The sequence below is a fragment of the Lissotriton helveticus genome, chromosome 6, assembly GCF_964261635.1.
Source record: "Lissotriton helveticus chromosome 6, aLisHel1.1, whole genome shotgun sequence".
In the NCBI taxonomy this organism is placed as follows: Eukaryota; Metazoa; Chordata; class Amphibia; order Caudata; family Salamandridae; genus Lissotriton; species Lissotriton helveticus.
In genome coordinates this window covers 1585667735-1585680027 of record NC_136067.1, presented here as the reverse complement: position 1 = coordinate 1585680027, position 12293 = coordinate 1585667735, and the positions used below count along the sequence as shown (strand labels likewise).

Here is a 12293-nt window from a genome sequence, read left to right as displayed (position 1 = left end):
CATGGCAAATCTTCACGAAAGTCTCCCAGTGCACCACGCACCTCCACAAAGTGGCGATGAGACTCACTTGGATTCCGGTGCACACGATCACTGGACAATCCTCACAGTGGGGTTCAGGCTGCACAAAGCAAACGCACACAGCGTCGCTAATCCTTGCTTGTATTCCAGGTGCCCACGATCACAGGCCGATCCTCATGAAGGTCTTAGACTGCACAACGCACACGCTCACAGCGTCGATGAGACTCACATGGATTCTGGTGCACGCGATAACAAGGCAAATCCTCACGAAGGTCTCGAGGTACACAACGCACCCGCACACATCGGCGATGAGACTCACTTGGAATCCGGTGCACACGATCACTGGACAATCCTCACAGTGGGGTTCAGGCTGCACAAAGCACACGCACACAGCGTCGCTAATCCTTGTTTGGATTCCAGTTGCCCACCATCACAGGCCGATCCTCATGAAGGTCTCAGGCTGCACAACGCACACACTCACAGCGTCGATGAGACTCTCTTGGATTCCGGTGCACATGATCACTGGACAATCCTCACAGTGGGGTTCAGGCTGCACAAAGCACACGCACACAGCGTCGCTAATCCTTGTTTGGATTCCAGGTGCCCACAATCACAGGCCGATCCTCATGAAGGTCTCAGGCTGCACAATCCACACGCTCACAGCGTGGATGAGACTCACATGGATTCCGGTGCACGCGATAACAAGGCAAATCCTCACAAAGGTCTCCAGGTGCACAACGCACACAGCGGCGATGAGACTCACTTGGATTCCGGTGCACCACGATCACAGGGCAGTTCTTACGAGGGTCTCAGACTCCAGCAGGCACACTCACACAGCGCCGCTGAGACTCTCCTGAAAACTTTAGTGTTCCTGTGTTTCCGAACAGGGAGCCAGCTCACCTCAGGCCCTTGGGAATAAGTTACTTCAGGACACAGCAAAGTCCTTCAAGCAGTGGGACACAGCACACAACAAAGTCTGTTTAGCTTTTCCTTGGTAAAAACAGTAACCTGCAGGCCAGCCCCAGAACACACAAAGGGTCAGTCCTATCCTTCAGTCTCTTCAGTTGTTTCTTCCTTGGCAAAGGTTCTCTTGACCACTAATTAGCTCCAGTCTTGTTCACACTTGATCAAGCCATTCTCCAAGGTTCAGGGCCTTCAGCCTTCATAGTTATACCCCTCAATGGCTTTGAAGTATTTGTGTTTCAGGGGGCACTGACCCCTGTTCATACAAGTTCTGGGTGCCTCCCTGCCAGTGGCACCTTTCTTCCTTTGATTAATGGGGGTCTGGATTCTCAATCACTCAGCAGGAGATGAGCCAATTGTTTTATAGCAACAGCGCAGGCCTCTTCACCTCTAGGGGCTTCTCCTCCCCCTCCACTCCAGATGCAGGTCAGCCTGTTGCTATCTTACCTCCTCCCCTGGGTCAAGACATTCCACAGATCCTATCACTTTCAAATCCAGACAGTCAATCCATAGCCAGGCAGAGACACCCAGAAATGTTAGAGCACAACAACTCAGCCACTTCTAAAAGAGTGGCTTCTGAACACACATTGCAATAAACACCTTCATAAAAAGATGTGTTATTACATTGTAAGTTCAGGCATACTAAACTTCACCTTTCCATCTTAAGCCTTTGGGAAAATAGCCTTCCCATTCTATCCTATGGGCAAGATGGCTTTTCAACAGTGACAAACGAAAATGGAGATTATTTCACTGTCAGGACATGGCACACACCTTAGTTCATGTCCTACCTTTCACATGCACTACACCCTGTCCAGGGGGGTACCCTAGACCTACCATAGGGGTGTCTAATGTGCATAGAAATGGAAGGGTAAGGTCTGGTAAGTGAGTGCACTTGACAGAATAACATGGCAGTTTAACAAACTGCACGCACCATGGAACAGTGAGTCAACCGACTTACTCCACTAACTGCCTTCACTGTGAGTGACGGCATTCTTTTCTTTCACAATGAGCACATCTGCACAGAAAGTAGTTCTCTTCAGTTTTAGGGACTAGTATGCCAAAGTGTACTTTGTGAGGCCAAAATATATTTTTGCTTTTAGTTAATTCTTTTTATATTGGTGAGGGCCTGACAGCTCCATAAAAATGATTTTTTACAAAAACCATGACAAAACAAGCCTCGACAAATCGCCTGACTGCAATGTCAGATATTGCCTTTGCCATTGCTTATTTCTCCTTATGACTTGCCATGCAAAACAATCCCTCTTAGCAATTCAGATTAGAGAGGCAGCCGTCTTGAATTAGTCTGCCAAATGCCAATGTCAAACATTATCACATTTTATATTGAGACTAAGTCGCACTAAATCTGATTAATATCTTTATTGTTTTTCTGTCTGGTACATAATCTTGAAAAAATAGTGGAAAGGTAAAATATCAGCTATCTTGATAATACGCTAATCACCATAGTGGGAACACTACTTTGTGCTTCAAAATATCACCCACTGTGACAATAGCTATACAGAGGAATATTAGAAACTGGTTGTAAAAAAACCTAGAAGTGTAGTCCAACTCCCCAAGATATTTTGTTATTCAGTCTATCTTTATGAGTACCAAATTCTAATATCCAGTATTGCTCCATAAGAAGTCTTTTAACCCCTTGCACGCTGATGACGTGCTGGGTATGTCAATAGGTAGCCTCCTCGCACGCTGATGACGAGCCCAGCTCGTCACGTAAAGTGCGCTTTTGAAAATCTCAGCGTACGGGCGGAATTCCGCCCGCACGCATGCGGTTAAAAAAATAATCAATATCACAACCCCACCACCACCACTATTAGGCCATATCTTTTCTAATGTAGTCTGTCTGCTATACTTTTAAGAATGTTCATGTTCCAAGTACTGCCTACGTAGAGGTGATGTATGTCTTTGTTCTTATGGATGATTTATGTTCTCCAGATCTGATCCTAATCTCTAAGCCTGGCTCTTCAATATATTCTTTATTTCAGGTAAAAAGAATCAAGAAAGCAACATTTTTGTCCTGCTATTAGTCAGCTGTTTAAGAATGTTTCTCTTTCCGTGTAGTTCCACATCAGCCACACATGCTGCAGCACATTTATGGCAAGAGTCACAATGGGTGATCTCTTTTGTAGGTGTAATACCCCACAGGGATTACACCGTTACATCGTTAGAAAGAATCTACATGTCGATGGCTGAGAACCTGCTGGGCAGGCATACATAAAGATACAGCGTTACTACACAAGATAAAGTTATACATTACATGGAGTGTGAACTTTTGGGCTTAGAGAAGGTAAATCAAGTGTGTTTTCTCTATTATTCCACACTGTAAAACAATCTGAAATCCTTAATGGAGGTGAATGCATCATTGATCTGTTGGAGCGCAATCTGATATGGGATGGCTGTGCTGAGTGATTTCTTTGTTGTCACATCCGGTGAGAGCAGAAGCCATGATTCTCCCTTTCAATTACCCCAAGTATACAAATACCCAAAATCATCTGTAAGCTCTGCCTGTTTGCCCACGTTCCATTTACCTTAGTAGTATGCAGAGGTCGTCCTGCCTTTCCCCACGTTGATGGACAGCTTGACAGAAGGACCCAGAGTGTGTTTCCAGTCGATTTTGGTGACGCATTATTGATGCAGAGGAATACGAGGACATCCCCACTAAACAAAGAAGCACATACTTCATTTATTTAAGAGGAAGTACCACTGTTTGGTGGAGAGTGACCTCTTTGTAATCTCGTCAACTTCTCTTGAAGTGGATTCACGTTATTATCACAGATTTGTGAATGAAGATGCTCGAGGGGCAATCATATTGCTGATATTCCATGCACACAAGTCACTCAAAGCATTACCTTGTGGTCCTTTACGCAGCTGTAGTGCAAAATATGCACAAGAAATTTACTAATTAACCAAATAAGAGTACTCCATTTGGGTAGACGTTTTAGGCAAAACTGGGAACTCTTCTTGGAAAAGATCATGTGCAATTCTGGCCCTGGTGTTGATTTCACAGAAATTAAACCTCAACAGGAGAAACTTACAAATACAAACATAGCCGGAGCCCCAGCTGAAGCACCACATCAGTAAAGCACAAACAACCCTAACTTCTTGTGCTGGGCGAAGGCAAATCAAGTGCGTTTCCTCTTGTATTCCATGTTGAAAAACTATATGAAATGCTTAATGGTGGTGAATTCATTGTTGATCTATTGGAGCACAATCTGATGGGTAGTGACCGTGAAGAGTTGTTTCCTTCTTGTTGTTTCCTGGTGAAAGAAGAGTCCATTGTTCTCCCTTTTAAATACCCTAGGTATGCAAATGACCAAAATGCATAGCACCTCTCACACACCCACTCACACATACACAGTCACACATAGAGCCACATCGGTGCTCACAGAGCCACACAGGCACTTCCGCCCCCACTCAAACACTCAGACCCACTCACAGCCCTGATCATGGCAACAGATGGCATCCGAGCCCTACTAGACAGAGGAGGATCAGCCACCCTTATCCTCCTGGATCTCTCCGCAGCCTTCAACACCGTCTCCCACCACACATCGATTGACTACGCCGAATTGGACCCTCAGACGATGCACTCAGGTGGATGACTTCCTTCATCACGGGACACGTCCCAGAGAGTTCGTCTCCCTCCTTTCACCCGCAACCCAAGCACACGATCTACGGAGTAGCCCAAGGCTCATCCCTCAGCTCTACCCTCTTCAACATCTATATGATTCCTCTCGAAGACATCATTCGATCGCATGACATCAACATCATCTCCTACACCCTTGACACAGCTCATCCTCAACAAACCCCACCTTGACGAAGACTAACTTCCACAACTGCAATAAGAAAAGCGCAACATGGATGAAAGACAACTGCATGAAACTCAACATGGACAAAACAGAAGTTCTGATCTCCCTTTGCAATGACTCCTGGTAGCCAGAGGAGCTCGGACCCACCCCCATGGCAAAAGTAGACGCCTGCAACCTCAGCATCATACTGGACAGCAAACTCTCCATGAAATAACAGGTCAACACGTCGCCTCAGCCTGCTTCCACACAAACGTCTTCTGCTGGCGCGCCATCATCACATGGAAAATGTGACGCAGGCCCTCATCACCAGCCAGCTAGACTACAGCAATGCACTCAATGCCGGCACCTCCACTGAGCTCATGCCAAGACTCTAGACAATCCAGGAACACTGCCGCCAGACTACTTGTCAACCTACCAAATAGGGCACACATCACCCAGCACCTGAAAGCCAGTTACTTGTCCAGAAGAGATGCCAATTCAAGCTCCTGACCTACGCATACAAAGCCCTCCACAACCAAGTGCAAGACTACATGAACCACTGCCTGATCTTCCACCAACCCTCCAGAAACCTCTGATTCGCACACCTAACCCTTGTTCAGACACCACGTATCCACTGCTCTGAAGGATGCTCCAAGTCCCACCTCTGCAAAGCCTGGAACACCCTCCACCTCTGCACTTCTCCGTCGCTGAACCACTTCAGGAAGGGACATAAACCAGGCTCTTTGACTGATACCTCAGCACAGTACCTTGATACATCTGGGGTGATTCGCTATGCTATACAAATACCACACGATTGATTGTTTGACTCACAGACCCACACAGGCACTCACAGATCCACTCACAGGGACTCGTGCCCCTACTCGGACTCACACAGACACTAACCTTCCTCACACCCACTCTCAAAAGTGACAGGCTACTGTTAGGATCAAAAATAAAAAAATATAGAAATTCTCTGAAAAAATAAAGGTTCCAGGGACGTGTTAGTTAGGAAATAGAATTAAAGAAACCCTTAGAAATCTACTGGAAAAAACTGGTTCCTGGGACATTATAGTTGGGCTTAGATTTTACCTGTATAGACCAATGTTCCTTCTAATTTTCTTTCTCTGTGTGCGGCAATAAAGATGCTTTGTGCACTGCAACTAAGGCTGCATGCACTGAAGATAAGCAACTTAGTATACAAGCATGTGCGGTGTGCAAGCTACCAAAATCGGTGCCATGGACCCTAATACGAACCAGTAAAAAAAGAACACCCCTGCATGGTACAGGTTATTTGCATCAGACATATTAACCATCTACGCTACCTGACAATGAGTTAAAACGTCTGCTAGAGAAAACTCTGATCTCTCTCCAGGAAGAACATTAATCACTGGAGATATTGTAACATTTTTATTGTTGACCCGACCAGGGCAGCAGGTGCTTTTTAAACTTTAATATACTTGCCCTAGAGCCGACCCTGCAATATTCCCAAGTTCCAGTGTCAGCAGACCTGGCATAATGACACATCCACACCCTCTCATTGCAGTGTGAAACACACTCACATATGTATTGTTTCACCTTGCCTGCTAGGGGCCTCTCCAAACACTGGAAGCAGCCCCTTTGTCACTTCATTGATTTATTGGGCCTCCTGGTGCGCTGCCCACTCTGAAAAGGGACGTTTTCACGCTGCCCTTTAGTTATGTATTCTGCTCCTCAATGGGAGAGTGCGCTCGCACGGAGTGTCTGGGCGCTGTAAGAAGCAAGGTTGTGCGCGCACACACGCGCGCAGCCTTGAGGGAACATAGCTCATGACATGGTCAGTGATTTCATTGATGACATCTCAAATGACATCACTGATTACATCATCCACTGAACCACTCACAAGCCCACATACCCACTCACACACCCATACAACCATACAACCACTCAGACACCCATACAACGACTAACACACCCACTCACAGATCCATACAACTACTCACACATCCAAACAACTGCTCACAAACCTACTTACAGACCCAAGCAACCACTCACACACCCCCAAAGCCACTCACAGACCCATACAAGCACTCACACACCCAAACAACCACATACGCACTCTCTTCTGTCTGTCACTTGGCCTCGTCGTTTAATGGCCTGTGTATCCCCAACTTGCTTTGTTCTTTCTCTTCCCACGATTGGTAAAATGTGCATTCTACCTAGTTCCTCTAAGCAAGGGCTGGCTTACTCTTAGTTAGGTTTGGCTATTATTTTGAGCAGTGTTTGCAGCTTTGATTTCCAGTGGTTGATTTCTGCTTTTGTGAGCTTCAGCACACTTTTCCTTAAGCCTTCTTACATGGGAGTAATATGTCTGGATGCCTTGTGGCCCTTACTCAGCTGTGTTCTGGTAATGGACTGACCCTTGTGTTACTCATTCCTGCCACTAGTTTTTCATTTTGGTTGTTCTTTAACATTTCATACTTCTCTGAGAAAGGCGACGGCACGTTCCAATGAGTATAAAGGTTTCTGACTCAACTCTCGTATTAGAACAGCACGTTCTTCAGATGGTCCATCCTACTTTTCCACCTTCTCTGTGGTTTAAAGTGCAGGAAAGAAACCGTTGAGACTTTAGTGGGGTACACTGCATCCAGGCTTTAAAGTTTTCTGTTTTCATGCTTGGCATAAATATCTCTATTCTATCCGACCTGCTATGTGGACATCCCATGTGTTTGTGGAACTAGGACTCGGCTAAATACTATTTGCACAATGACCACTTCATTATAATATTTTGATTTTCACACTACACTCTGAGGCACAATTCAGCTGTTAAAGGGGTTTAACCTGAAAGTGATGAAAGTGGCTGTGATGCCTGTGTGTCAGTGTTCTGATTTTGTCATATCTTCTCTTCTACTAGGTGCTGTGTTGCCTCTGGCCTTGGGCTTGGCCATCACCGCCTTGCTGTTGCTTATGGTAATATGCCGACTGCGGTTGGTAAGGCAGAAACTGAAAAAAGCCCGCCCACTAACCTCCGAGGAGTCTGACTACCTCATAAATGGCATGTACCTGTAGGAATCTCCATGTGGGTCTTCAACATTTTCTCCTTGACACGTTACCAATGTCTGGCTTTCCAGTCGCTGTCTTGCATCTACAGCTGTGGCCGCAGAGGTGACTTCAACCAGGTCCAAAGGAAAGGCCAATGCCACAATAGAGACTAGTGCTTTCACTTCTGCTCTACAGCCAAACCTGGACGATGTTGCGGTCTTCAGGAATTATGCAGCATGTTTCTTTCTGAGAAGAGGTTTGAAAGATAATAAAGTAAATCATTACCTGGACTGGAAACATTCCCATGTTACCTTCGAATTTTTTTTTTTCCTCAGGCTATCTCGAAATGACTCAAACACTCACTTGGCACTAGTTAAATGTAAGCTGACCCATGCAGAGATGCGTTACCTGCAAGCACATACAATAATGCAACTTTTAGGAAGAATGGTCCAGCATCATCAAGAAGCACTTTGTCTCCAAGCACTAATGCTCAAAATGGAAGCCATCTAGAATGAGCATTCGCTGGACATTAACTGCATGTACAGCTAGCAAAACTTAATGAAATAAAAAAAAATGTGGCACGATTCCAAAACTCTAAACGTTGTGATTCATCACTGCACTGCGGTGAGCGCGATCCACTCAGTGGGTCAGTATGCCGATCAGTTCATTGGGAATCTGCAGATTGCCTGTCCTGGGCTCAGCCCTTCGTCACTGTCCGCAGTTTTTTTTTACAGGATTCGCCAAAACACACACCAACATTATTAAGCACATACTATTTGCTAAAAAACCTTCAGAAAGTACAACGTTCACAATCGTTTTTATTGTTTTCTTTCAATTTGCCGATTCCCAATTTTTTCAAAAGCTGTTTTTTTTAAAATCAAAGTTCAGTCCGTGCACTCTCCTAATTCTGCCGCCCATGGCCAGCTTGTATGAAGGCTTGAGAATAGCACGCATACGTCCTTGAAATGCTTATTTTGGTTTTTAACGGTAGGCTGTCGCAAAAGTGTGTTCATCACCATACTGTGCACTGTTCTGAGGGCAACATCCTAGCAGAAGACCTCAGTGCATCAAAACAGGCCAGCAAGCCTACAAGCGATGAAACTCACCTCGTGTTTAACGCCATTTTTGGTTTGGGCTTCTTTTTCAATTATACATGTACCTATGCTGGCTTTACTGGATCGAGAAAGGCCCCTAGGAAAAGCTGAACTGGCAGTAAATTTAGAAAAATGTGTTCCAAACTACATATATAACAGAATAATTGAATACGACTCAAATTTCACTTGTCTGTTGTATCCAGAAAAAAAGTTAATGGGTAAATGTTGTAATATTTACATATTGTCTTGAAGTTCTTGATCATATCCACAGTATTTTGTGCAATTATTTGAACTATTATTGGGTTCATATCACCCCCTGAAGAATCTTCCTTTTCCAGGCTATTTCTACAAGCCTACTCTTCCGTCAGAATTTTTATTACTGCACATAAACCTGACAGCTTAAATAATTTGTTTTGCTGCATTTGTTCTACTGTATTCTCAATGATACTTTACACAATTGCTGTGAAAAAGTTGGAAGCATGATTACAACACATTATTGTACAGAATTCAGCTACTCTACCAACCGTAGTAGTATTTCTTTATTTGAGTTTGATTTCTTTTTGTTTTGTTTTGCTGCCTAGCACCAATGCCCGCACCCGTGCATCATGGTGCAAATATGCCTGTGTTATAGGATAGATTATTTTTTGTGATGGAAATTATACTTTGCTGCGCAAAAAAAATTCTAACAGGCAGTTTCCTCTTTCTATGTGAGAGGCAGAATGCATCATGCATAGAAAGAGGAAGTAACAAGGAAAAATAAACATATTTCTCCTTGTTACTCCATGGTTGGGGTGGCGTACCATTTGGGTGCAATTCAGGTTTACTGATTTCAGTAAACCTGGGACTACTTCAAATTCCGTAGGTGGATGCTTGGCAATGTCCATGCTCCAACCTTGTGATGCCTACTACTGCAAATGTAGCGTTGTTACCTTTCTTCAAAGTTATGCAAGGCGGTTCAAATCGCCCCTTTCATGGCTTTATAAATCTTGCTTAAGCCTTTGTTTTGCACAACACAAGGACTGAGCAAAAGGTCAGTCATTCTGAGCCTGAATTTAGGCCACAGGAAGTCCTACAGAACTCACTTTCTTGTAGGCTTTTAGCCACTTGATGGATTACACATTTGACCTCCTTGTTCAGCATTAAGGTCAACGGATAGACAAGATGTGTTCCCTCAAAAACAGTGTTGATCCAAATTCATCTGAATGAGCTAATTTGATTAGTGTTTCTTAAAAGTGCAAAGAAATATTTGAATTCACAGTGACCTTTACTGTACTCATAAAATAGATTTTCTGGTACATAAGTAAATTAAAGATTTGAATAGATAGTTGCACTGTGTCTGCTCTCAGGGTTGTCTACTATTTGGTTCTTTCTCCACATAGCCAAGCTGAGACATCTCAATTGTCCCTCAATCATGTCCCTACATCTTTCTCAGGCAGTCTCTTAAATTAACCTTTCCTCTGAAACTGGAGCTTTTTCCAGCTCCATGAACAGGATTGTAACTTGTACTAAACCCCAGGTATAGTGCGGACAATGAGTTTGTTGCCTCGTAACAATAGTTAGTGACAATTGGAAACAGACTTCATTTTAACTTCTAGATATTCAATTATTACATTCCTGCCTTTTGAAATTAATCATATTCCACCATCTCTTCCAGAATGAATGCTGTTATTCCCACCAATACTGCTGCTAATACAAGGCCCCCCATTCCAAGTCTGGTGCAAGTCTTTATACGTGCGCAAACTTTGGTTTACACTCGTTGCATGTTTGCCTGCAAGATTTTCACCAGGTAGAACTTTGTGAAAATTGTGCGCACAAATAGCACACAGTTTCAGTTTATTCACCTCGGAATGGGGACTAAGATAAATTATTATTATTAACAAATTCTGAAGTTCTTACATTGGAGTGACAAGCAAATGACGCTTCTGGTAAATACGGAGACATCTAGCAATCAATATGAGTGTGCAGTTTCTAGTTAGAATTGCACCCAATGGGAAATGAATGAGGGCAAAGACCAGTGGAGGCTCCTCTGCTAAGGCGTAGGGCTCCTCCGCTAAGCCGGAATAGTATCACCCCACTGCTTTCAGCAGTGTAAATAAAGGAAAAATAAAATGATAATAACTTGTTGTTATCATTTCATATGTTCCTGCTGCGGCATCTTTGCTGGGTGGAGCTGCTCTGCCCTCAGAGCAGGGGGAGGAGTGGTGGGCACTCCGTAAGTGTGTAATGACAATTTAGCTGGCCCTCTTGGGCTGGTCAAACACTCATGCAGACGTCGTATGTTCTCCACCCAGGCTGCATTACAGCCTGGGTGGAGAACATGCCCAGGCTCCCATTTCCTGGCTGGGCGACAAACCATGGCGCTCAGACCAATTACAATGCTGCATTGCAGCATTGTGAATGGTCAGAGTGCTTCTTTTTCTGATAGAGCGGCGTGGAAACGCGGAGAGACGACGGAGGAGAGACACGACCCGGCGAGGAGGTAAGTTTTATTTTTTTTCTTTACCCCCTCCCTCTGCCTCGGCACCCCCGATCCGTGCCAGCCGCTACTGGCTAAAACATTAGTGAAACTCAGGATTAGGCTGAACACGTTACGCAGACAGATGCTGCACCTGCAAACTGTGGTGTCAAGGCCTCTGTTGGGTGAATGTTTCATTGGTGTTGTGAAAGCATAAATGTAAGTGGATGTTCTAAAAAAATCTTTTGAAAACTTGGCAAAGTAGTTTATTTTCAGGGTTGACGGCCGTGTGAAGATATATTTCGATAGTACCATTTGTGTCTACCACTGTATCAATGTTTTATGAATTGTACACCTGCTACTGTTTTCTTTCTTATGTCAAGTTGCTGCACAAAGGGTATTCTGAATAAAGTATAAGAAAGCAGAAGTATATGGTTTCCAGTATTGCATTTCTACTTCATTAAAACACATGTTGCTAAACATAGAGGCATGAAAAGAAGGGGCCTTTTCTGCAGTGGAGCTCCACAGTGCACATATACAAAATGTAAATGTTCAGCACAACCTGGATATTCATTTAGTTTCAGACGCCAGAAATGTCATGGTTGAGTGCAGGGACGGTGCTGCTGTGCATGCGATAAAGACAGTTCAAATTGATGTGCTAGAATAATCCCCTCGATCTTATTTTTTTTTTTTTTTTTAAATCCACTCTATAGTTTTTCATGTTGAACAGAGACTTCAGCGATTTCTCATGAATTCTCTAGTCAGGTTTGGGCTGGACATCCACATCATTCCAAAGTGCATGGAAATAGCTGATGCTTCTGCATTGGAACTTATTTTCCCCTCCAACGACATATTCAGTAGAACCAGTACCGCGGCAGAGACCTAGATTCCACTGTGTTGTGGATGAAACGAAGAGCTGCAGTGTGGAAGGAAATGGCCTTTATT

At 44.1% G+C, this 12293-nt stretch overlaps 1 protein-coding gene across 4 annotated transcripts in view; it reads left to right on the top strand.

Moving 5' to 3' along the window:
* LRP11 (LDL receptor related protein 11) overlaps positions 1 to 11775 on the top strand; it is a 287031-nt gene extending 275256 nt beyond the window's left edge. For 2 of the 4 annotated variants that reach the window (XR_013596241.1, XR_013596240.1), the window contains 2 exons: positions 7672 to 11164; positions 11208 to 11775. Coding sequence is in view for 2 of the 4 variants with exons in the window: in XM_078649382.1 (XP_078505508.1) it covers positions 7672 to 7826 (155 nt within the window). In the remaining 2 variants the exon portion in view is untranslated. Of the gene's footprint in view, positions 1 to 7671 lie in introns of all 4 variants that reach the window. The other 2 variants (XM_078649382.1, XM_078649381.1) reach the window with 1 other exon arrangement.
* The last annotated feature ends 518 nt before the right edge of the window (positions 11776 to 12293 follow it).